Here is a 23484-nt window from a genome sequence, read left to right as displayed (position 1 = left end):
AAATTTAAGGTGAAGTATTCACTTATATGAGTTGGAAATGAATTCAAATGAATTAACAAAATACTGAATGAGCCAAATATGCTTAAAAGGTACTACTGGCTTTCCACCTCCATATTTAAGGCTTGAGGAGAGGAGGCCCAGAAGAGACGTTCTATAATATGGATAAACAGCTATGTGATCGGTGATATTTGGGTGCTTCCTGTGCCGGGCTCTTTACATGAATGACCTCATTTTATTTTATTTATTTCTTTATTAAAGTTTTTTTTTTTTTAAGATTTTATTTATTTATTTGACAGCGAGAGAGCACAAGCAAGGAGAGCAACAGAGGGAGACGAAGAAGCAGGTTCCCCACTGAGCAGAAAGCCCGATGTGAGACTGGATCCCAGCACTCTGGGATCATGACCTGAGCCGAAGGCAGATGCTTAACCTTGTGAGCCACCCAGGCACCTCTTTAATTAAAGATTTTATTCGAGAGAGAGAGAGAGAGAGAGAGAGAGAACGAGCTGGGCGTGGGGGGCGGAGACGAGGAGAGGCAGAAGCAGGCTCCCGGCTAAACAGGGAGCCCGATGTGGGGATCAATTTCAGGACACCTGGATCATGACCGGAGCCAAAGGCAGATTCTTAACCAACTGACGCATACAGGCGGCGCATTTTATTTCTTTAAGTAATCTCTATACCCAACGTGGGGTTGGAATTTATGAGCTCTAGATCAAGCCCTCTGCGCTCTATGAATTGGGCAAGCCACCCTAAGTGGTGGCTTACATTTTAGTAAATGTATCCATTTTCCAGATGAGAAAACTGAGACTTAGAGCTGCCTGTGGTAGCCCAACTAGTGTATAACGCTTGCAGAGTTTGCGCTCTTAATCCGTGGGACTAGGGATGTGTTCTGCAAAAAAGCGGGGGACTAACGAAGAGTTTTCGAGCAACACAGAAATCCGCGCACCTCCTCGACTGCCCTTGGCGCGGGATAGACTCCTTTCAAACGGGCCGACACGCTCCTTGTGGACCCCGCCCACCCTCAACCTCTTTTCCTCCCCGCGCCCCGGGAGTGCGGCTCGCGATTGGCTGCGACCGCTGTCGTGGTCCCACCCCCTCCTTGCGGGTTTCCGATTGGGGGCGGCTTGCGTAGCTCCACCCTCGGCGCCTAGAGCAACCGGAAGGAAGCATGGCGGCTCCCGGGGAAGCCGCTACAGACCTAGGTTCGGTGGCTTTCTGGCGGGGCCCGCGGCTCGTGTATTGAGAGGGAGGAGTGAGGGATTTGGGGATTGTGGTATGCAAGAGGTCCCGCGGACTGGGGGTCGGAGGGTCGTTTCAGACAAGATCCCTTTAGACTTGGGCGCGGGCCCCTAGCACAGGGATTCCTACCTATGAACGCGGCCGGAGAGCCTCTGAGTGCAGGTTGCTGGGACTCTTAAGGGTCGGGTGTGGGGCGTGCACCTAAGCCCACTTCCAGCGGCTCAAGTCGCTACCTCCGTACCCCCCAGAGGTGATCCGAGGCAAGCGGGCGGCTCTCTTCTTCGCTGCGGTGGCCATCCTGCTGGGGTTGCCGCTCTGGTGGAAGACCACAGAGACCTACAGGGCCCCGTTGCCTTACTCCCAGATCAGTGGACTGAATGCCCTGCAGGTGAGAGGGCTCGGTGGGAGAAAGCCAGGGTACAGCCCGCTGGCAAGGTGGAGACTCAGCTGTTGGCCCTGGTGCTCCTTCCCGTAGCTGCGGCTCACGGTGCGCGTCACTGTCGTGTTTACCCGAGAATCAGTGCCATTGGACGACCAGGAGAAGCTGCCCTTCACCGTTGTGCATGAGAGAGAGATCCCCCTGAAATGTGAGTTCCTGGAGAGTCAGGGCTGCCTTTCTGGTCGGAGTTCAGTCCAGAGATGGGTTAGCTAAGACGAGCGTGGGTGTCCCTTAAAGTTAAAAACTTACTAAAAGCCCTCTCTGAATGAACAGTGTGGTTGGGTAGAAGAAAAACAACTTTAAATTCAGTGTTCACTATTAAGGCGACAGTTTTATTCATAAAACAGTTATGCTACCCGATGAGAAGCAATTACTACTCATTAGGGGATAGGAGAGGAAGTGGGATGTAGCGGAGAGGACACTGGGTTTGGAATCAAGTTGGGGTTGTATACAGGCCTTATTAAATTTAATGTGAAATAGGTTACTGAATGTTAGGTACTTTTCAGTACCAGGGGTTTTGGAGTGCATGAGGAAATGATGATGTTTATAAGAAATTCATAGTCCAGTAGGAGAGAAAGACACTTAGATAAAGAAATCACAATCAAAAGTATTTAAGAAACCACGATTGCACCAAAGAAAGAGACTTTAACTGTCTGGGAGGAAAGGCAGGCAGAGAAGGTTTTGGGGATGTCATTTTTAAGCCGGATTTTTTTTTTTTTTTTAAAGATTTTATTTATTTATCAGAGAGAGAGGGGGAGAGATCAAGCACAGGCAGACAGAATGGCAGGCAGAGGCAGAGGGAGAAGCAGGCTCCCTGCTGAGCAAGGAGCCCGATGTGGGACTCGATCCCAGGATGCTGGGATCATGACCTGAGCTGAAGGCAGCTGCTTAACCAACTGAGCCACCCAGGCGTCCCTTAAGCCGGATTTTTAAAGGATGTGCAGGAATTCAGGTTAAATGGGGGAAGGGAAGAAGGGAACAGCATGAGCCAGTAATAATAATCTCTAATATTAGTTGTTCATTATATGCCAGAAACTAGGTAAAGGACTTTACATGTGCTGCCTCATTTAATCCTCTCTTAACATTATGATCTCCATTTTATAAATGAAGAAACAGACTTAAGAGATTTTGATTTGTTCAGGATCACACAGCTAGCTAGTAAGAGGTGGAATCCAGGCCTGACTGATTCCGGTGTTCTGGCTTTTCACCAACAAACTACTGCTTCCCTTGTAGAAGCATGGAGGGGTGAATCAACGTGTTGGGGGATCTGTGAGAAGTTTTACTTTTCTGAAGTGTGAAGTGAAAGTTTAGGAGTGACTGGATGAGTAGGCCAAGTCCAGACCGTGACATTCCTGTATGCTGTTAACTGTCTAGCTTTTTAACCTTGGTAATACACATTTAATATTTCATGGGACCCTGGATGATTCAGGTGGTTAAGTGTCTGTCTGACTCTTGATCTCCACTTGAGTCTTGATCTCAGGGTTGTGAGTTAAGCTCTGTGTTGCACTCCACACTGGGGAGGGAGCTTACATTAAAAAAAAATAATAAAATAAAAAATCATATTTCATACAGTTTGAGCTAATGTAAACACACATAGTTTTTGTTTCTCAAAACAAGAATGGATCATACCTCACCTGTTAGTTTAAACATGATTGTTATCAATTTGTTGTGGAATTTTTCGTATTTAGTGACACGCCATTCTGTAATATGGACGTATTATGGAGTAGGATAGTGGAATGACCGAGAGTATGGAATTTGGTGTAAGAGAGCTGAATAAAGCCTTGGTTCTACTACTTATTTGTGTGAATTTGGTTGAGGTTGTTAAACCTCTTTAAATCTTGGTTTTCTAATCTGTTAGATAGGAATAGTAATGGGTTTGTTCATTTATTCAACAAATATTTATTGAGTGTCTATATCAGATACTGTTGCAGTTGCTGGAGATACAGCAAACAAAATACGCAAAATACAGTGAACAAAATAGACGAAAAAGAGAAGAGACATAGGAAGATAAATGTTTGTCTGATGGAGGAGAGGTCTCCTGGCTGGCTCAGTCAGTAGAATATGACTCTGAATCTTGGGATCATGGGTTCCAACTTCAGGTTGGATGTAGAGATTATTTAAAATAAAATCTTAAGTAAATAAATGTATGTTGGGTGGCGAGGAGAAAAATAGTTCAGGACAGGGATAGGGCAGTTTTCTTGGGGGATAAGGAGATCATTGCTGTTTTAGAAGCACGGCCAGGGAGGGCAGCATTTGCCCTCTAAATGCTTCATTCTTCCAAATGAAGACCTAAGAAGAGATAAAGGAGTAAACTGTATAGGTATCTGGGAGAAGAACATTTTTGGTAGAGGGATCAGCAAGTATAAGGTCCTCAAGTAGGAGCAGAAATGATGCCTTTGCAGAACAGTGAGAATCCCATTGTGGTGAGAGGGAGGTGAATGAGGGAAAGAGTAAGAGAAGATGACATAAGACCAGAGTGAGGGCAGAGGGGGCAGAGGAGGCTAGACTCACATACAGCTTTTATTCTGGGTGAGAAGGGAAGCCCTTGAAGGATATTGTTTTGTTTCCTTTTGTTTTTTCCAAGATTTTATTTTTAAGTAATCTCTACCCCCAACATGGGGTTGGAACTCACAACCCCAAGATCAAGAGTTGCACCACAGGGATGCGTGGGTGGCTCAGTCGGTTAAGCGTCTGCCTTTGGCTCAGGTCCTGATTCCAGGGTCCTAGGATGGAGTCCTGCATCGGGCTCTGTGCTCAACAGGGAGCCTGCCTCTCCCTCTGCCTGCCACTCCCCCTGCTTGTGCATGCTCTCTCTCTCTCTCTCTCTCCCTCCCCTTCTCCCTCTGTCAAATAAATAAAATATTAAAAAAAAAAGAGAGAGAGAGAGAGATAGCAAGAGCAGGAACAAAAGCAGGGGGAGTGGGAGAGGGAAAGCAGGCTTCCTTTGAAGCAGCGAGCCCAGTGTGGAGCTCGATCCTATGACCCTAAGATCATGACCTGAGCCAAAATCAAGAGTCAGATGCTTAACTGCCCCTTATTACTAATTTTAGTGGAACTACATTTAGTGTTTTGTCATTAAGTGTGCATCTTATCTGTATCAAGAACATTCATTGAACTTCATTATTTTGAGGCACATATTGAAGTGATCATTGGTTTTTCTCCTTTCACCTGTTAGTATAGTGAATATTATAGTAGATTTCCCCTTGGGAGGGTTGATGGTAGGATGGTGGAATGGTTGATAGTAGGATGTCCACAGGCAGAGGCAAGAGCTAGTTAGGGGAAGGAGATGGGGTGCCCTGTATTTGATACCATCTGTGTAGAAATAATTAGAATTGGCTGCAGCTTCTTGGTCTTTCTTTGCAAACAATATCCTTGCTGTCCTGAGACACTGGACAGTGTGAGGGCTAGGAAGGAGGACAGAGGTCTGTACTTAGTCTTCTTACCTTGCTTCTTCCTTTTCCTCTCAGACAAAATGAAAATCAAGTGCCGTTTTCAGAAGGCCTATCGAAGGGCTTTGGAGCGCGAGGAGGAGGCCTTGTCCCTGGGCAGTATGCAAGGTACCTGAAGGAGTGATTATGCTGGTTTAACACGAAGCCCTCTTTTTCCTCTTCCAATCTCTTGTCTTAACTTCAGAATCTCTGGGAAAGCTGGGAATGAGATACCTGTTTCAGCCTGGGCCACCGGGGGCTGAACCTGGCCTCAGTGCCAGCCAGGTGTGAGCGGGAGGTGGAAAGCTCAGGCCCTCTGTAGGCGGCTAGAGGGAAAGGGAATGGTGTTTTTGCTTCTGGTGCACCTCCTGCTTTTGTCCCCAGAGGCAGAAACCATGTTAGCTGAGCCGCAGGAGCAAGCAGAGGGCTCCCTGACTGTGTACGTGATCTCTGAAAACTCCTCGCTTCTGCCCCAGGTAGGGTGAGCAGAGGGGCTGCAGTCTTGCCTTATCCCGTCAGCTCATTCTCTCCTAGGTCACCTCCTCTTTGCAGTAGCACCCCCCATTGCTGGCATTTGCTCCAAAAAACTCTTTAACAAATAGTTTTTTTAAAGAATGAAAATGGAAAAAAACAGAATGCAAATAGGGATTTTTTCATTGACCCTGGGTCTTTCTAAAGCCCAGACCAAGGTCCGATGACCATTTAAAGTGAAAAAAAAATCAGGATGAAAAAGAAAAGAAGCTTGATTGAATGGGTTGTGATGGGAATACGGGCGACACATTGACCTTTTCACTTGACGAGCAAGAGGCTCAGTGGGAACTATATCACGTACTGTTTTCTTTTACAATTTGTGATGAAATATGTAATTCTTTTTTTTCTTTTTAAAGATTTTATTTATTTGACAGAAAGAGAGAGATCACAAATAGGCAGAGAGGCAGGCAGAGGTGGAAGGGGAAACAGGCTTCCTGCCCAGCAGAGAGCCCAGTGCAGAGCTCGATCCCAGGACCCTGAGATCACAACCTGAGCTGAAAGCAGAGGCTTAACGTACTTAGCCACCCAGGTGCCCCCAAATATATAATTCTTACAAAAAGATGAAAAAATGTTAATGACCATCCACGTATCCAACCCCCACTCGCACACTACAGTCTAGCCGTATTGCTGAACTCGTGCATCTCCATGTTTCTACGCAGACCTGCTCCCTTTTGGCCCGGGGTGACCATATTTTATATGTGTCATTTTCTTACTTTTCATTCAAGTTTTATCATATGCTTTGTATCTCACTAAGCAACATACACAATTTTACAAATTTTTGAACTTCATATTAATACCCCACATGTTCTGCAACTTTCGTTTTGTTCCACGTTTATGTTTGAGAGAATCATCTGTGATAATCAATGTGTAGTTGAGTCTAATTTGTTCATTTTTTAATATGTTTCATTATTGAAACATAACCACACAATTTATCCATCCTGTTGCTGATGGGCAGTTGGATTGTCTTCTGATTTTTGACTCTTAGCATTTCTAAGAGTGCTAAGAATTTCTAGGAATGCTACTGTGAGCATTCCAGGGCTTGCCTCTTTGCCACGTGCTGTCTACTTATATCAGACTTTTCAGGTGTGTGTTTATTCCGCTGTCTGTGTTCAGCATGGCATCTCCTATTAGTTTCCAGCCTGTGGAGATCTAGATCACTCCTGGGACTTAAGTCTGCTGGGAAGGGTAAGGGAACAGAAATGAATGAAAACATTCATGCGCACTGATTGGTCAGAGCTGCTGAGATAGGTGTTCACTATGAATCTAGAGGGAGGGGTAGGCCTGTTGGTCAGTGGCAAAATGTCAGATTCTCTGAGACAGGAGCCAGCATGCTCTTCTGCTTTCTTCCCTGAGCCCTCGACGTTCTGTCCCTTGGTGGCCTCTCACAGGACATGATGAGCTACATCGGGCCCGAGAGGACAGCAGTTGTGCGAGGGATCACGCACCGGGAGGCCTTTCACATCGTGGGCCGCCGCGTAATCCAAGTAGCACAGGCCATGTCTTTGACCGAGGACGTGCTCGCGGCAGCCCTGGCTGACCACCTTCCAGAGGACAAGTGGAGCTCTGATAAGAGGCGGCCTCTCAAGTCCAGCTTGGGTAGGGTGACGGGGCTTTGCTGTGAGAAGGGACAGGGAAATGAATGATACGGAGGTGATGGGGTGGAAGGGGAATCTGCATGGGGACTCTTCACTCCTTTCTTCTGTGGTTTCACTTTTTTTTTTTTTTTTTAAGATTTTTATTTATTTATTTGACAAAGATCACAAGTAGGCAGAGAGGCAGGCAGAGAGAGAGGAGGAAGCAGGCTCACTGCTGAGCAGAGAGCCCAATGCGGGGCTCGATCCCAGGACCCTGGGATCATGACCTGAGCTGAAGGCAGAGGCTTTAACCCACTGAGCCACCCAGGCGCCCCTGGTTTCACCTTTTTAAAGGACTTAGTGTCCCTCCTCCCAGTTTTATCCTCCCTTGGGTTCCCTGATGGCCACCAATCCCATCCCGGAGGAGAAACAAGTTCAACTCAGTGCAGGGTACGACTGCCTCTGGCTTCCCTGACTCCTGTTTTTCTAGGCTATGAGATCACCTTCAGTTTACTCAATCCAGACCCCAAGTCCCATGATGTCCACTGGGACATCGAGGGGGCCGTCCGGCGTTATGTGCAGCCCTTCTTGAGTGCCCTCAGTGCTGCGGGCAACTTCTCTGTGGACTCTCAGGTGAGATTGGGAGCAAGCAAGTCCCTTCCCTGACCGCACCAGAGTCTTCCATATTGTTTTCAAGTGGAGTCTGTTCGCCCAGTTCTTAGAGCTCACTCATTTGCTAGGAATTGCCTGTGTGTATATATGACTAGTGTCTGCTTTCCCACCGTGGTGTTCAGCTCAGGGACTTTTGTGAAGGTTTGTTTAAAAAAACAGCCTTCCTTACAGCCCCCTTTAGAACCATATTCACCCACTTGTGCCATCCTTAAGGAATTTATTTTAAAAATAAAACTTCCCAAAATATGTTAATGTAGTAGCAGCGAAGATGGCAAGAATGTGGCAAGAATGTAGCTTCCTACGTGTGAAGAATGTATCACACAGTGTCCTTTTAGGGAAAATGTGGGAGACATTTTTATCAGGTCTTGCTAGTGGGAGTACTTCTGAATCACTGATTTGAGTTGATCTTGGGGATACTGAATTAGGCTCTTCTTGTTTCCCTCTTTGTTTTAGAAAGTCTGGTTTTAAAAAATGCAGTTTCAAAGCATGCATTTACTGTATTAACTTTACCCTGAGCTTTGTTCCCCCCCTGCCCTGCCCCTCCACCACACCTATTTTTCTCTCAGCTCTGATTTTGTCTCTTATATTTCGTCCTGTCCTCATTGTATCTTTTTTTTTTTTTTAAAGATTTTATTTACTTATTTGACAGAGAGAGAGAGAGAGATCGATCACAAGTAGGCAGAGAGAGATTCGGGGCTCGATCCCAGGATCCTGAGATTATGACCTGAGCTGAAGGCAGAGGCTTAACCCATTGAGCCACTCATGTGCCCCTCACTGTATCTTTTTAAGGCACTTCAGATCCTTTTTGGGACAACATGGAGCATGAATCAATACACAAAATAACGTTCTCCTTTCTTTGCTTTACAGATTCTTTACTATGCAGTGTTGGGGGTAAACCCCCGCTTTGACCCGGCTTCCTCCAGCTACTACTTGGCTGCACACAGCCTCCCCCATGTCATTAACCCAGTGGAGTCCCGGCTGGGTGAGCTGAAGACGAGGGTCTATCTGCCAGGCTGGGGAGGGACCCTGAAGGCTCAGGGTGGGGTTGGAGGCTGGTAGTGTATCGTTCTGGTTCCCAGGTTGGGTGGCCTGAGGGCATCAAGGAAGTTTTGGGCATTTAGGCTCCTTTTTCATGAGACTCATGAAACATCCAGAAACATTTTTTTTTTTTTAAGATTTTATTTATTTATTTGACAGAGAGAGATCACAGGCAGGCAGAGAGAGAGGGGGAAGCAGGCTCCCTGCTAAGCGGAGAGCCTGATGTGGGGCTCATCCCAGGACCCTGAGGTCATGACCTGAGCTGAAGGCAGAGGCTTAATCCACTGAGCCACCCAGGCGCCCCCAGGAACATTTATTAAACATGACTCCCAATGCTTTTTATAAAGACATGGTAGGCTGCATCTCCCTCCGTGCGAGTCATCCAGGAAAGATACGGTCACGTATGTAGGAAAGATAACAGCAAAAGTACGTGAAGGCAGAATTTGGAAGGTTCTGCTGATTGAGGTTTGAAGCTGGGATTCTAGACTTTAAGTGTGAGGGTGGTATCTATAAAGAAGAGATGACCACAAGCTGTAATATAAGCAAACCGAAGTTAGTATATCACTCATTGTGGGATTTCAGACAGTAAGGCTAGGCCAGCGTGGACCATGATATGGGAGGGACTACAGGTGATCCCTCCCTCCCTCTCTCCTTCCCTCCCTCTCTCCTCTCTTCCCTCCTTCCCTCCCTCTCTCTCTCCCTCCAGCAGCGTGAGAACAGAGATAGAAGGGCTTTCCAGGCGAGGAAAACTCTGAGCTTAGATGCAGAAGAGGCAGAAAAGATAGGCATTCAGAAAGGTCAGCAGAGTTAGTGTAGAGGAATTGTGAGGGAGTGACTGAGGTAAAGCTGGCAAGGCAGGCTGGTGCCAGATCATAAGGCCCATGGTAAGTAGCTTGAGCCTTTACCTGGTGTGAATGGCTAGTTATTGAAGGATTAAGAGGGAATTGACATGAAGTCATATTTACACTTATGTATAAAATGGGCTATAGTTATACAGGTGTGATGGTGCAATGCCCAAGATGGTGGTCTTAGATAGTGAAGGGGGCCTGTTAGAGAGGGGGAGATTCCAGGGGCCTTTGAGGGGCTAAGAACTCTACATGTATGTGGCACATCTTGGGAGAATGTTCAGAGGACATCCTTGACCGCAGAAACCCAGGACTGGAGGTTATCCTGGTGATTATCAGCTGGGGAAAATGAGGCCCAGAGTGAGTGACCAGAAAGTTAGAGGCTGACCCGGAACTGAGATCTAGACCCAGTCGGTTTTGGTAATCTGACTAACCTTCTCTTTGTACCGCAGGATCCAGCGCTGCCTCCCTTTACCCTGTGCTCAACTTTCTGCTCTATGTACCCGAGCTTGCTCACTCCCCACTGTACATTCAGGACAAGGATGGGGCTCCAGTGGCCACCAACGCCTTCCACAGTCCCCGCTGGGGTGGCATTATGGTAATGGTCCTAGAGCCCCAGCTTTAGGGACAGACACATGTTCCCTGAGACTGTTCCTTCTGTTATTCCTCTGGTGTCCTCCATGGCCCAGCCTGTGGGAGGGGCAGCACCAAGGAGGTTAGAGTGCTGTGACCTCGTCCTCTCCCCTGCCGGCCCCACAGCTTCTTATTTCTGTCACTGTTTTCTATAATACGACCCTTTTGCATGTAGCGGTTTGCACTCACTGAGGACTTCTCTGTGTGTCCATCTTAGATCTTGGCCCTGTTTATGGCAGTCTTGCAAGGCTGGGGACTTTGTTTCTCCGGTTAGACTGGGAGTTTCTCATAGGAACTTGTAAAATGGAATAAAAAATATTTTGTACAGGACTTTTGAGGGGATAATGGAGATAATTTATGAAAAGGTCCTAATAGGTTTTAAAAAAAATATTAGCTAGACCATCAGGTTTATAATTTCTAGAGACCTTAAGGTCTTTTTTTCTCCCCGCCTCCGGAGTGTCTAGGGCAGAGCCGTGAACCATCTGGGTGTGGTCCTGAGGCAACCTCCTTTCCCCCCTGCAGGTCTACAATGTGGACCCCAAAGCCTACAATGGCTCGGAGCTGCCAGTGAGGGTCGAGGTGGACATGGTGCGAGTGATGGAGGTGTTCCTGGCCCAGTTGCGGTGAGGTCCTGGCTGATGCGCCTGGGGATGTTCCACTGAGTCTGACCCCAGCCTCCCTAGCTGAGTAGAATGACATCTCACCTGGCAGGGATACCTCCCCTGTGCCTACAGCTGCAGGGAAACGAAGCAAGCTTTCTAAGGATCACCTTCTTCTCCCAAGAAGGAGTAGTTGCTGACAGAGAAAAAAAACAGACTCCTGAACGTCAGGTCCCTGGGGTATGATTAGGGGTGTTTAAGGAAAGAGCTATGAATTCTGATGCTAACCGCTATGTTGGTAGTGGCTGCCTGATGCCCTGTGCTGAGGATTCTAGGGCTGTGCCTAGGACGATCAGGAAAGAGGATTTTGATTGATTAGCAATGTCTGCCCTGGGTGCGGGATTAGAGAGGCACAATCACCTGTTTATCAGAAGTGGTGCTGGATCCGGGCACCTGAGTGGCTCAGTCAGGTGGGTGGCTGACTCCTGGTTTTGGCTCAGGTCACGATCTCTGGATCGTGGGATCAAGCCGTGCATTGGGCTCCACACTCAGTGTGGAATCTGCTTGTCTCTCTTCCTCTGCTCCTCCCCTGCTTGCCCCCCCCCCCCACTCTCTCTCTCTCAAGTAGATGAATAAAATCTTTTAAAAAACAACAAAAAAAGAAGTGGTCCTGGATCATCCCCTTAACTAAAGGCTCAGTGGTCCCATTTGTCCAAAGAGAGGGTAAGAAGGATGAGGGGATTAAGCTAGGTATTACCAGAAATCTTGTTGCCATGGGACCTTTTTTCAAACAAGATCTTAGAAATCTAAACCAGAAGCAGGTAAAAGCAAAAACACTGGTTAAAATGGGGCTTGAGGCTGTGTTTTGCTGAATGTTGCCACTTACCTCTCCAAGACCCTGAGGCACTTCCCTATGACTTCCGTGGTTCTGGGTAAGACTGAAAATCTTCCTCGTTATTCTAGGAAGCTTAGTCATCTTCTACTCCCAGCCTTCCTGACTTCCCTCTTCCTACAGGCTGCTCTTCGGGATTGGACAGCCCCAGATACCTCTGAAATGCCTGTTTTCAGGGCCCAAGAGTGAAGGGCTAACGATCTGGGAGCTCGATCGGCTGCTCTGGGCTCGGTCAGTGGAGAACGTGGCCACGGCCACCACCACTCTCACTTCCTTGGCTCAGCTTCTGGGCAAGATCAGCAACATTGTCATCAAGGACGATGTGGCATCTGAGGTGAGTGGGCAGGGGATGGATTCTGTGACAGGACCCAGAGTGGCCAGCAAGGGCCAGGGTGTGGTGTGAGACCAGAGCCAGACGAGGCCCAGGGTGTGTGTGGGCATACATCTGGGAGTGCCCCAGGTTTCCTCTAGGGGGCAGGACACCAGATGGGGTGTGAGGTTTTAAGCTGGCACAAAAAAGATACACTGTAGCCCTTTTATACTGATCTCCATATCCTGGGCAAACTCCAGGCAGTGCAAATACAGTAAGACCCAGTCCCACTCCTGCCCCAATACCCCTCTGGTGCCTAGGACTTAATGGTATCCCCCTGCCCACTTCCTAGGTGTACAGGGCTGTAGCTGCAGTCCAGAAGGCGGCAGAGGAGTTGGCCGCTGGGCACCTAGCCTCTGCCTTTACTGCCAGCCAGGAAGCTGTGACGTCCTCAGAGCGTGCCTTTTTTGATCCCTCGCTCCTCCACCTCCTCTATTTCCCGGATGACCAGAAGTTTGCCATCTATATCCCGCTCTTCCTGCCTATGGCCGTGCCCATCCTCCTGTCCCTGGTCAAGATCTTCCTGGAAACCCGCAAGTCCTGGAAAAAGCCTGAAAAGAGAGACTGAACAGGACAGCAGAATCTCAGTAGGAAGCCTTCCTTTCTGGCCAGAATGGGAGGTGGGAGATTGAGAGGCACATAAACGGGGCCTGCCGTGAAGGACTTAGCTCCAGTAACCAAAGTACAACACTCCAAGCGGGGTTCATCTTTCCTTCCCTTCCCATTCCGCTAGCTCAGGTTCCCCCCACAACCTTTGTGCCCTCCTCTCCCCTTCCCTCCAGAAGACGTGTCATTTGGGTCTCCTTACCTGGCTTAAACTTGAAGGCCCTTTCCTGTCTCCCACCGGGGCAGGGACAGTTTGTTGTGCTTCTGTCCTGTTCCTCGAGGTCCTCTTGCACTCAGAGGGAGCCTTAGGGGAAAGCCCTGGGTTGGATTCCAGCCCCCTCCCCTCCATGCTTCTCTCTAACCCCTCAGAGAGAGCCCTAGCACTGCTCTCTTGGAAGGGGCCAGGTCGCCTCTGGGGCCTTCTCCCTCCCTCCCATCCCTCCCGGTTGGCTGTGCCTTTTGGGTATAGCCTGATGCTGAGCATGTGGCTGAGTTTCCCTTCACCCTTTTATAGGGTTAGTGTGGTGCAGTGGGGAAGGTTCCAGACTTGGGATCAAGCATGCCTGAATTCAGACCCTTGTTTCTGTACCTTCTGTACTTAACATCTGGGGAGCGCTGAATAAGCCACTTAATCTTCCTGAGCCTCAATTTTTCATTTGTTCAAATAGCACTAATGATTCCTCCCTTACAAGGTGGTTATGAGGATTAAATGTGATAAGCATACGAGAGTGTCAGGTATATTTTAGGCTCTCAATAAACATTGGTCGAATGTTAATTGGAATGATAAGAAGTACGAGCATACCTTTCATTCTTCATTTGTGTCCAAGTAATGGTTTCCTGCCAACTGTCCTGGGTGCCTGGGCCCACCTTGCTTCTACCTGGCCATGTGCCCTAGAGAGAGGCCCCGCTTCCCTGCCCTGGAGGGCCCTGTGGTGGCGAGTCGCCTAGGCTGTTGTCCCTTAGCACGTACAAGGTTGCCCAACAAAGCTGTTAGCATCTACTTCTGCCTTTTTCTCAGGGGGTCTGGGAGGGAATAGCTTGTGCCAGTATAAGCCTTTAAATACAAACTCATTCATAAATTCATAAAAAGAATATATTAAGCACGGTTGTAACTGCTAGGTATTATAAGAGAACAGACAGGATCTCTGCTTCCACGGAACTGATCTTTTAGCGGGGAGAGTCAATGAACAAAAACTAATTTCAGATCCTGCATTAGAAGGAAAAAACAGGCTGATCAGATGGGGACCTGCAGCTAGTGCTCTAGATTGGGTGTTGGTGGGGGGGCGGCTTTGAGCAGATGACATTCGAACTAAGACCAGAAGAGGAAACCATCTGGGGGAAGAGCATCCCAGGCAAAGATCTTGAGACGGGAACTCGCTTGAGGGGCAGATGGCAGAACAGAGTGGCGACAGCGCAGCGAGTATGGAGAGGTAGACAGGACTCCTAGTACCTAGTGAAAAAGTGAATGAAGCCCAAGGCGAGGCCCCGCCCAGCCCCAGGGGAGTGATCCCAGGTTGGCGCGCCCGAGGCCTCTCGCGGGGTGGGCGGGGCCCAGAGCTGGCCCACCCCTGGGGGCGGGGCGGTACCTGGGGCCCCGGCCGGGGGCGGGGCTGCGGACGCTCCCCCTTCTCTTCGTTCCAGCCGGCGCAGGCAGCCGCCTCGGCAGCAGGCGAGCTGCGGCCCCGCGAGGCCATGAAGGTGAAGAAGGGCGGCGGCGGGGCTGGTACGGGGGCGGAGCCCGCTCCAGGGGCCTCGGGCCCGAGCGTGGAGCCCAAGCCCGAGCCGCAGCTGCAGGAATCCGAGTCCGGGTCCGAGTCGGAGCCCGAAGCTGGCCTGGGGCCCAGGCCGGGGCCGTTGCAGAGGAAGCAGCCGATCGGGCCAGAGGACGTGCTGGGGCTGCAGCGGATCACCGGCGGTGAGCACCGGCCGGGCAGCGCCGCCCGCGGTGGGAGGGCGGGAGGGAGAGAGCGCGGGAGGGGGCTCTTGCGGAGCTCGGAGCCTGGGCCCCCGCCCCCTTTCCCGCCCTACCACCTTTCCCTACCTCCCCTCCCCCACCCGGGTGCCCCTCGCCTGAGTTCCCTACCCTTCTGCCTCCGAGCCTGAGATTTCCATGTTCCCTCTTCCCTTGATCTCCTTGTGCCCACTTCTTCTCCCTTTAGACATTTATTTTCAGCCTACTCCTTCCTTCCTGAGGAGGCCATCCCCCTATCCCATGGTGGAGGTCGGGCAGCAGCTGCAACTGTGACCCCTTCCCCACGGAGCCGTCACAGCCCTTTGAGGCTTTTCTCTGCAATAATGAGGATGGGTGCTAAGTGCTATCTGTCCTCAGTCCCCACCCTGGAGGCTAGGCAGAGGCTGAGTTACTTAGGTGACTTTAAGACCCTCCAGTCTCCCTGACCATTAAATGCCCTCACTCTGGGTCCCCCCAGGAAGTCTCCGGCCATCCTCCAGCCCCAGGGAAGGACCTGGGCAGGAAGCTTCAGTGGGTTGGTCTGAGCCCTCTCAAGGGAGTAGGTTACTGCTCCCTGCACCCTCCCCCGCTACCGCCTTAGCCTGTCTTCTTCCGGGAGGCCTAGTCTCTGCTGTGGTTTAGTTTCTGAACTGAGCTGCCTGGGTGGAAGTCCCAGCTATGACATGTAATTGGCTGTGTGACCTTGGGCAAGTAATTGCACCTCTCTGACCATGTTCATCTGTAAAATGGGGATAACAGCACTTACTTCATAGGGCTGCTGTGGAAACCAGTTTTCTGATTTTGCTTAGTGCCTGGCCTGCTGTGTGTGCTCTGTAAATAGGGCTCTTTTGTCAGTAGTACTGAGGGCCCCACAGGACTGCTCACGGCTGCTGCCTGGAGGCAGACAACTGGGCATTCAGGGCCCGGGAGGAGGTTACCACAGTCAGGGAACAAGGGCTAGGAAGCCTCGTGCCAGAGGCAGTGGCTGAGCCTCAAAGAACAGAGGCATTTGGAGAGAGAGTGGCCCTCTACTTTAGCTTCATTCTTCAGTAATCCTGCTCCAGCTACCTCTGCGAGAGCAACTTTTGGAACCCCTCACTAGTGCTGGGGGGGGGCAGGTGCTGGAATGGGCCTGAGCCCTGGAGTTGGGGGAGCAGCAGAGCCTGAGGCTGCCAGCTGGAGCTGTAATGGCAGATCTAGCTAGGCCTGTGCATCTGAGTCCCTGGGGGACCAGCTTCTCCCTCCTCTCAAAGCCAGGCAGCAGCCATTCTTGGCTGGGCCCCCAGAGCACTGAGCTGCCTTGCCCAAGCAGACAGTAGCAAAGGGAGGGGGCCTGGACCAGTCTGATGTTCGTGCCAGTTGAGCTGGAACTGGTAACAGCAGCATTTAGGATGGGGGCAGAACTTACAGGGTTTGTGGAGGTCAGGCTGACCTGTCTGGGTCTTCGATAACTTTAGAGGTTATTTTGCGACTCTGGGGGCGCCCAGCCCATGTCACTGCCGTGTGTCCCCTAATTTGGAGGAGATTCAAAGCCCTTAGACATGGGGCATCTGTGAGGAAGAGCAGTGGAAGGGGCTTCCTGGGAACTCTTTACTCTCTAGAAGCTGAGAACCAGGTTCCAGGGATCTCTATCCTGGCACCCCCTGGTCTCCTTTGACCCTAATCACACAGGTCTGAGTTTTGCTCCTCCTGGATTATTGGCCCTGAATCCAGCTTAGGAAGATATTTGTGGCAGAAGGCAAGGGGGTGGCAGTTGTGTTCTGAGCCTTCGGCCACTCTGCCCCTTTATCTGTCCTGACCCTGGTCCCAGGCCTCATCCTTCCCTTGGCAGACGGGAGGGTGTGGGCGCCGCATTCTGAGCCAGGGGCATCCCACTTCCCTCACTTCCTCTAAGGACAAAAGGGCTGCTAATTCAAGGTGTGGTAGAAGAGACTGAGGGCAGACCTAAGAACTTAGCTCGGCATTCGAGGAGAGGCTCAAAGAGCAGAAGAATGTGGAGAAGGAAGGACATTCCCAGGAGCTGGAGCTGGGCAGCTAGGATTTTGCTCCCAGTTCTGCTACTTCTTTCCCTTGTGCCCCGCACCTTCTTTCAGCATCTTTGGACTGGTACTTACTTTCTGTTTAAATAAGGTGTGTTGAGGGTGAGGTGAGGGCTGCTCACTGGCATGCCTTCTCCTTCTCTCTCTCTCCACCATGGACAGTGGTTGACAGGCCAGGGATCTAGCCTCTCCCCTTAAGCCCTGCTGGACCCTAGGATGCCAGGAGGCTACCAGGAGGGCTTCCTGGAGGGGGCCGCACTGGGCTTGGGGAAGAGAGAAGGACTTTACATTCACTTCCTCTTCCTGCCTCAGAGGAATAGGAGGTGGCCCAGGGGCCTGGAGGGTGATTTCCGGGCCTCTGTCAGGGAGGATGTGATGGCCTGCCGGCTGACAGCACCAGACCTACCATTGCTCCTTGCAGTTTGCAGGGGCCTCCCTGAGCACCTACAGTTGTTGGTGGACCAGGCCCTGATGTTCCTAAGCAAGCATCCTCAGCCACGGCTCACCACTGTGTCCCGGTTCCTCTTCTGGGCCCGAGGACTCCCTTTCCCCCGCGCACACACCCACTTCCTGGCTTTGCTTGTACTCTTCTCTCTGGGGGTGGCTCAGAGCTCAGGCTAGGTCGATGAGTTTGAGGGGGTTCCCTCCATTTGCTAAGACTTCCTCCCATTTGGAGATCAGCAGGGGATGGGAGCAAAGGTGGCCCCCTTCCCCCAATATTCCAGGCTCTGGGCTTGAGTCAGCAGAGCTTTGGCTAAGCTGCTTAAGGGAGCTGGGCTTATATAAGCCGCTTATGGGGAGAGGAGGGGGTTGGGGGGGATAAACCTTAGAGGGGTTGTTTGCCTGCCCTAGCACAACCTAGGTCAGGGAAGTCCTTGCCTTGACACCTCCTAGAGGTAGCACCAGGGGCAGCTATGTAGCGGGGGGTGTGAATGTTCTCCGGGTGAAGTACTGTGTTTCTCCTGAGGTGGAGCTGTGTCACCCTCTTTAGCACGAGGTTCTCAAAGGCCAGGTCTGTATCCCTCTCTAGCTGGGGTTCCTTGTTAGGTTGGAGACCCATCAGGCTCACAGTCACTGAGCTGGCCCCACCAGAGCAAAGGCTGAAATAAGGCCCCACAACTCCAGGATGGAAAGGAGACTGAGTAGGGGGGTGACCTTGTCTTCTACCCTCCTCCTTCACTCTGCCCCTCGCTGACCTCCCTGACCTCAGAGGATAGAGCTGTTTGTCCCTCATTAGAAGCTGGGACTCCGTTCTCTCTGGAAGGCAATGACCTGGAATCAGAGAAAGTGGTAGCTAGTCTGGGGTCCCCCAAAGGCTGAGCTTGGCAGCTGGGGCTTCTGGGTGGGTCCCTTTTTTGCTTAGCTGCCTGTCTTCCCTAGACTACCTGTGCTCCCCTGAGGAGAATATCTACAAGATCGACTTCATCAGGTTCAAGATTCGAGACATGGACTCAGGCACTGTCCTCTTTGAAATCAAGAAGCCCCCAGCCTCAGGTGAGTGGTCTGGCTGGGTAGGCCATCAACAGAAGGATGAGGTGGGTGAGGGCTGTGAAGCAGGTTGCCCAGGGACTCGTTACGTGGCAGAGGAGTCAGAGAAGAGCTGGGGCTGGGCCTCTGCTTTTCTTTCCCATCCGTTTCTGGGGCTGGACATCTTGGGTGGACAGTCTGGCCCCTTCGGTCCCTGCCAGCCTGCCCTCTGCAGGCCTTCCTGGGAACTGCAGTCCCAGAGGCCCCAGGCCTCTGTCTTCTGGGCCCTCCCCCCCCCCCCCCCCCCCCCGGAACCTCAATTGAAATTGGTGACCTGCTGACCTAGAAACTACCCTCCCTTCCTGGGGTGGGGAACCAGTTGGCCAAATGTCTGAATCCTCAAGGTGCATCAGAATCTCCTGGGGGAATTTTTTTTTTTTTTTTTTTTTTTTTAATTTTATTTATTTATCAGAGAGAGAGAGGGGAGAGAGCGAGCACAGGCAGACAGAATGGCAGGCAGAGGCAGAGGGAGAAGCAGGCTCCCCGCCGAGCAAGGAGCCTGATGTGGGACTCGATCCCAGGACGCTGGGATCATGACCTGAGCCGAAGGCAGCTGCTTAACCAACTGAGCCACCCAGGCGTCCCTCCTGGGGGAATTTTTTAAGAATTCATACAGATGGGGGCCCTGGGATGGGAACCCTGGGTGGGCCCGGGGCCCTGGCCTGAAGCCCTCTGAGCCCCAGTTGGGGTACATTACAGAGCGGTTGCCCATCAACCGGCGGGACCTGGACCCCAATGCTGGGCGCTTTGTTCGCTACCAGTTCACGCCTGCCTTCCTCCGCCTGAGGCAGGTGGGAGCCACGTGAGTCACTGGATGGAGGTGGGGTGGGAGGTGGGCAGGGGCTGGGGATAGGGGTGAGAGTGGGGAATGAGTTCTTACTGAGCCTTTCTTTTTTGGGGGTGGTGTCTGTCTGGAGCCTTGCGGCCTGACTTCAAGGCCAAGCTCAGGTCTGCCCTCTCCTATCTGCCAGGGTGGAGTTCACAGTGGGAGACAAGCCTGTCAACAACTTCCGCATGATTGAGAGGCACTACTTCCGCAACCAGCTCCTCAAAAGTTTTGACTTCCACTTTGGATTCTGCATCCCCAGCAGCAAGAACACCTGCGAGCACATCTACGACTTCCCCCCTCTCTCTGAGGAGCTGAGTGCGTGGGAGGGGCCGTGGGGGTCTGTGGGGAGGCAGGGAAGACTAGAGAGACCAAACTGGCGGGGGAGTGTGGTTCTGACCCCTTTCTCCTGCCCTGGGTCTCTTTTGTTTGGCTGCCATTCCTATGCCACCGGTAGGGAAACTGAGGTTCAAAAAGGCTGGGGGAACTTTGTGAGGTGGAGGGAGGTCTGAGGGTTGTTCAGCTTGTCCCCATCCCACAGTCCCAAAGCCTCCTTGGCAGGGGCCCCGGCTCAGGCTCCTGACCTTTGCCCCAATTGGCGGGGCCTCTCTTGCAGTCAGTGAGATGATCCGTCACCCATACGAGACACAGTCTGACAGCTTCTACTTCGTGGATGACCGGCTGGTGATGCACAACAAAGCAGACTATTCCTACAGTGGAACACCCTGACCCGCAAAACCAGCCCCCTGCCCCAGGAGGGTCCTGGGCCCTTAGCTGTGTCCTCCCCAACACTCACCTCTCAACCCGAGGTCTTCTGCCTGGGGAGTGGTCCGAGAGCCCTGGACCCCCAAGTTGGCGATGGGAGGGAGGGTACCTGATGTCCCCAGTCCAGGTCTCTGAAGCCCGTGGGGTGGGAGTGGGGTAGGAGGGCTGTCTGCCTCCATGTCCAGGAAGGCCTCCTAGGAGAGGAGTAGCCAGGACTTCCGGACAGCCTAGCTGGTCCTCTGGGACCCAGGTTTAAGAGTAGTGTTCCGCTATCCAGGCTTTGGCAAGGTCAGGGCCGGGACCTGTTCCCTGTTCCTTGCCTGCCACCAACAGGCTATTTAGGATATCCATTGGAGTGGGGGGCTGGTCTGGCTGCCAAGATTTCTAAGGGAGCCAGGACCTGGCCCAGCCCCGGCTCCAGCCCTAGCCCTTACCATCGGGGCCCGAGCTACTGCCTAAGGTGTGGGGGGGATCCCTCCAGACTGTGGCCTGTGATAGGGCCTGGACCAACTGTATATAGTTTTCAATAAACTCTCTCCTTTTCTGTTCTTTGACTGTGAGCCCACATGTGTGTATGGGGAAGGGGTGGAGTTGGGGGTGGGGCAATAACATGGCCCCCAGGTCATCCTGTCCACTAATCCTCTATACCCTGGTGTCACACTCAGCATCTCGAGTCAGATTTAGCATATGTTGCAGCCAGAAGGGGGTTTTTCCTTTGTTAAAGATGGAGACCCAGACTGTGAGAAGGGAAGCTTTGTCCCAAAGTCATAGCCAACTCTGGCAAAACAGAGGCTGGGACAAAGGCCCTCAACTCTAGGGTAGACGGAAGGTGTGTGTGGAGGGGGTGGTCTGGTTCTCTAGAGCACCTTTCCCCACCCAGAGACCACTAAGAGTGCTAACTAGGTTGTGCACTGAGCCCTCATCAGAGAGACAAGGTGGACATGGTTTTGGCTCAGGTCCAGGGGAGCATCCCCTGGCCTGGCTGGCCTGCAGAGGATGCTGCCGCTGGCCCCTAGCACCACCCCAAACCCAGAAGAGCTCTTAATTTCCTTAGTGGAGGAAACGGAGAACCAGGGTTAGATAGAGAACTCACACCCTACTGTTCTCAGGCACTAATTTGGATATGCCTGGTGACCACCCTCTCTGGGCTGAGACTTAACTCTAAGATACCTATAAGTGCCAGGATTCCTCTGGGTTCCTTGGAGCCCTGGCTGGGCAGCACTCTGGGAATTCTAAAATGAGTGAGACACAAACACACACTTGTTCCTAGGAATAAGATGGACTGGGCCTATAGGGAGGGGAGTGGGAGTCATCCTGTTTGGAGGGATCTGGGGAGGACCCTTGGAGGAGACATCTGTTCCCAGCAGGACCACGGACACTCAAGATGATTGGCTGGAAGAGGCGGGATGAGCGTTGAAGCATAGGGAACAGCATAAATCAGGGGTCTGGAGGTAAGATGGATCAGGTGTCTAGGGGAAAGTGGATATTTATGATGTGAAAGGAAGACAGGTCTTCTGGAGCCTGTAGTCCCGTTGATAAGACTTCTCCAGCGGAAGGTGGGAGGGTTAATCAGGATGACCCAGTCAGATTATCTCTGGCCGCTGAGAGAAGGCTGGATTTGAAGGAGCAAGACTAACAGCCGACACACACTGAGTGCCAGGCCTGGGGCCACGTGTTAACTTAGACTGTTCACAGTTGCTTCTCAGGCAGGCACTGTTATTATGCCCATTTCACAGGAAGTGTGGGCCTAGAGGGGTGAATGTGTGTGGCCAAAGCTGTGTGTCTATTCAGTGGCAGGGTCATGGCTCTAACCCCACAGTGTGGCAAGCAGAGGGGCCCTCGGGAGGGTGGTGCAGGAATTTGGGCTGACAGCCAAAGGGAACCTGAACTCGGTCAGTATCCACGGAGATGGCGAGAAACAGACGAAGTGGAGATTTTCAGAGGGAAGATTTCCAGAACTGGCGGCTGATGGGATGAGACGGCCAGAGACAGGAAGGAGTTGAAGCTGAAGCTTGGTCTGGGGCCTGCATGTCGGGGTGGGGTGGGGAGTGGGAGAGCTGTCACGGGGCTTGGGAATCCAAGTTGGATCAGGACGGGGACTGGGGGAGATGATGAGTTCAGGTTGGGACCTGCTGGCATGTGCATACAGATGTCCTGAAGGAGGTGACCAGGAAGAGACAGGAAATTCAGGCCCTGAGACCAGGAAGTGGGTGAAGGCTGGAGACGGTGATCCTTGGAGGTCAATGGCCACAAGATGGTTGCTGAAGCTGCAATGATGGCTGAATTATGGGGTTGGCCCTCACACCGAGAGTCCCATGTACTTTGGGCCTGGAGGAGGAGTTCCGGCTAGGAAGAGTCTTGGCCCCCTGTCTCCTTGGAAGTCTTCATGTCTCTGGCACTGGTCTGCTGCCAAGGGTGCACCTTGCTGCATCTGGTTCCCGGCACTTCCCCTGAGAATGTAGAGGGTCCCTGGGCAATAGAAGGAGGGAGAAGACGGGGTAAGGGTGAATCTGGTCCTGGCTCTGATGTTGACAAGCTGGAAGGTCCATATGGACCTGGCCGGATCTGGGCCTCAGATTTCATTTCTCTGCTGTGGTCCAGATTTCTTGGCTTTGACTCTTCATGAATTGTCACATGGACCCTGCCACTGGGTCGAGCAAGAAAGCCCGAGAGACCCACCATTTGTGCCTACCCAGGCTGGTCATGGTATGGTGCACGTTAGGACTGCCAAACTCATGATGAAATATTGAGATGCTTCCCTTCCAATGGTAAAAAATTGCTAGCTGCAACCCCCAGCACCTTCCTCTCTGCCCCAGGCCCTCCTGTTAAGAGCCACCATCCATCCCTTACCACCCTGTTAACGAAAACAGGGGTGCTTTACCTTTTTGTGTGGTATGGACCCCATTGTTATAGTCTCCTGAAGCCTAGAAACAGTAAGGGTCTTATGTGTACAAAATATGCGGTAATCCTAAGTATTTTAGGTATTTAAAAACTGTGTAATAGGAATCTATATATCTATTCTGTGATACCTGTAATATAATATGAGAACATCTGTGATTTTGAATCTGCAATTTCTCTACCTTATGACAATGTCACAGATTCTTCTTCTTCTTCTTTTTTTTTTTTTAAAGATTTTTATTTTACATATTTGACAGAGAAAGATCACAAGTAGGCAGAGAGGCAGGCAGAGAGAGAGGAGGAAGCAGGCTCCCTACTGAGCAGAGCGCCTGATGTGGGGCTCGATCCCAGGACCCTGAGATCAGGACCTGAGCTTTAACCCACTGAGACACCCAGGCACCCAGTTACAGATTCTTTTATAGCTATTGTGATTTGTGACTGACATTTGTAATGAAGGGAAATACTAAGTTTGAGGTTGAGATGAGTGACAATGAAGGTATGATTTCTTCATCCAGCTTTTTAAGAAACTTCATTTTATTTATTTATTTATTTTAGAGAGAGAGAGAGAGAGCGTGAGCAGGGGTGAAAGGAGGAGCAGAGGGAGAGGGAGAAAGA

General features: G+C 51.2%; 2 protein-coding genes across 2 annotated transcripts; both read left to right on the top strand.

Annotated features, from left to right (window-relative positions):
* The first annotated feature begins 1129 nt into the window (after nucleotides 1–1129).
* On the top strand, nucleotides 1130–13644 carry PIGS (phosphatidylinositol glycan anchor biosynthesis class S). Its single transcript, XM_004746999.3, has 12 exons — nucleotides 1130–1199; nucleotides 1485–1624; nucleotides 1712–1823; nucleotides 5143–5232; nucleotides 5488–5579; nucleotides 7023–7230; nucleotides 7699–7841; nucleotides 8748–8862; nucleotides 10216–10361; nucleotides 10919–11019; nucleotides 12011–12221; nucleotides 12550–13644. The coding sequence occupies exons 1-12, from the start codon at nucleotides 1166–1168 to the stop codon at nucleotides 12823–12825; spliced, it is 1668 nt and encodes a 555-aa protein (XP_004747056.1). The 5' UTR covers nucleotides 1130–1165; the 3' UTR covers nucleotides 12826–13644.
* An 831-nt stretch (nucleotides 13645–14475) lies between these two features.
* On the top strand, nucleotides 14476–20525 carry UNC119 (unc-119 lipid binding chaperone). Its single transcript, XM_004746998.3, has 5 exons — nucleotides 14476–14778; nucleotides 18234–18347; nucleotides 19080–19182; nucleotides 19352–19524; nucleotides 19823–20525. Exons 1-5 carry the CDS (start codon nucleotides 14556–14558, stop codon nucleotides 19933–19935), a joined length of 726 nt encoding a protein of 241 aa, XP_004747055.1. The 5' UTR covers nucleotides 14476–14555; the 3' UTR covers nucleotides 19936–20525.
* The last annotated feature ends 2959 nt before the right edge of the window (nucleotides 20526–23484 follow it).

The sequence above is a fragment of the Mustela putorius genome, unplaced genomic scaffold, assembly GCF_011764305.1.
Source record: "Mustela putorius furo isolate JIRA1106 unplaced genomic scaffold, ASM1176430v1.1 tig00003962_pilon_pilon_pilon, whole genome shotgun sequence".
Classification (NCBI taxonomy): Eukaryota; Metazoa; Chordata; class Mammalia; order Carnivora; family Mustelidae; genus Mustela; species Mustela putorius.
This window is presented reverse-complemented; position numbering and strand designations above follow the sequence as displayed.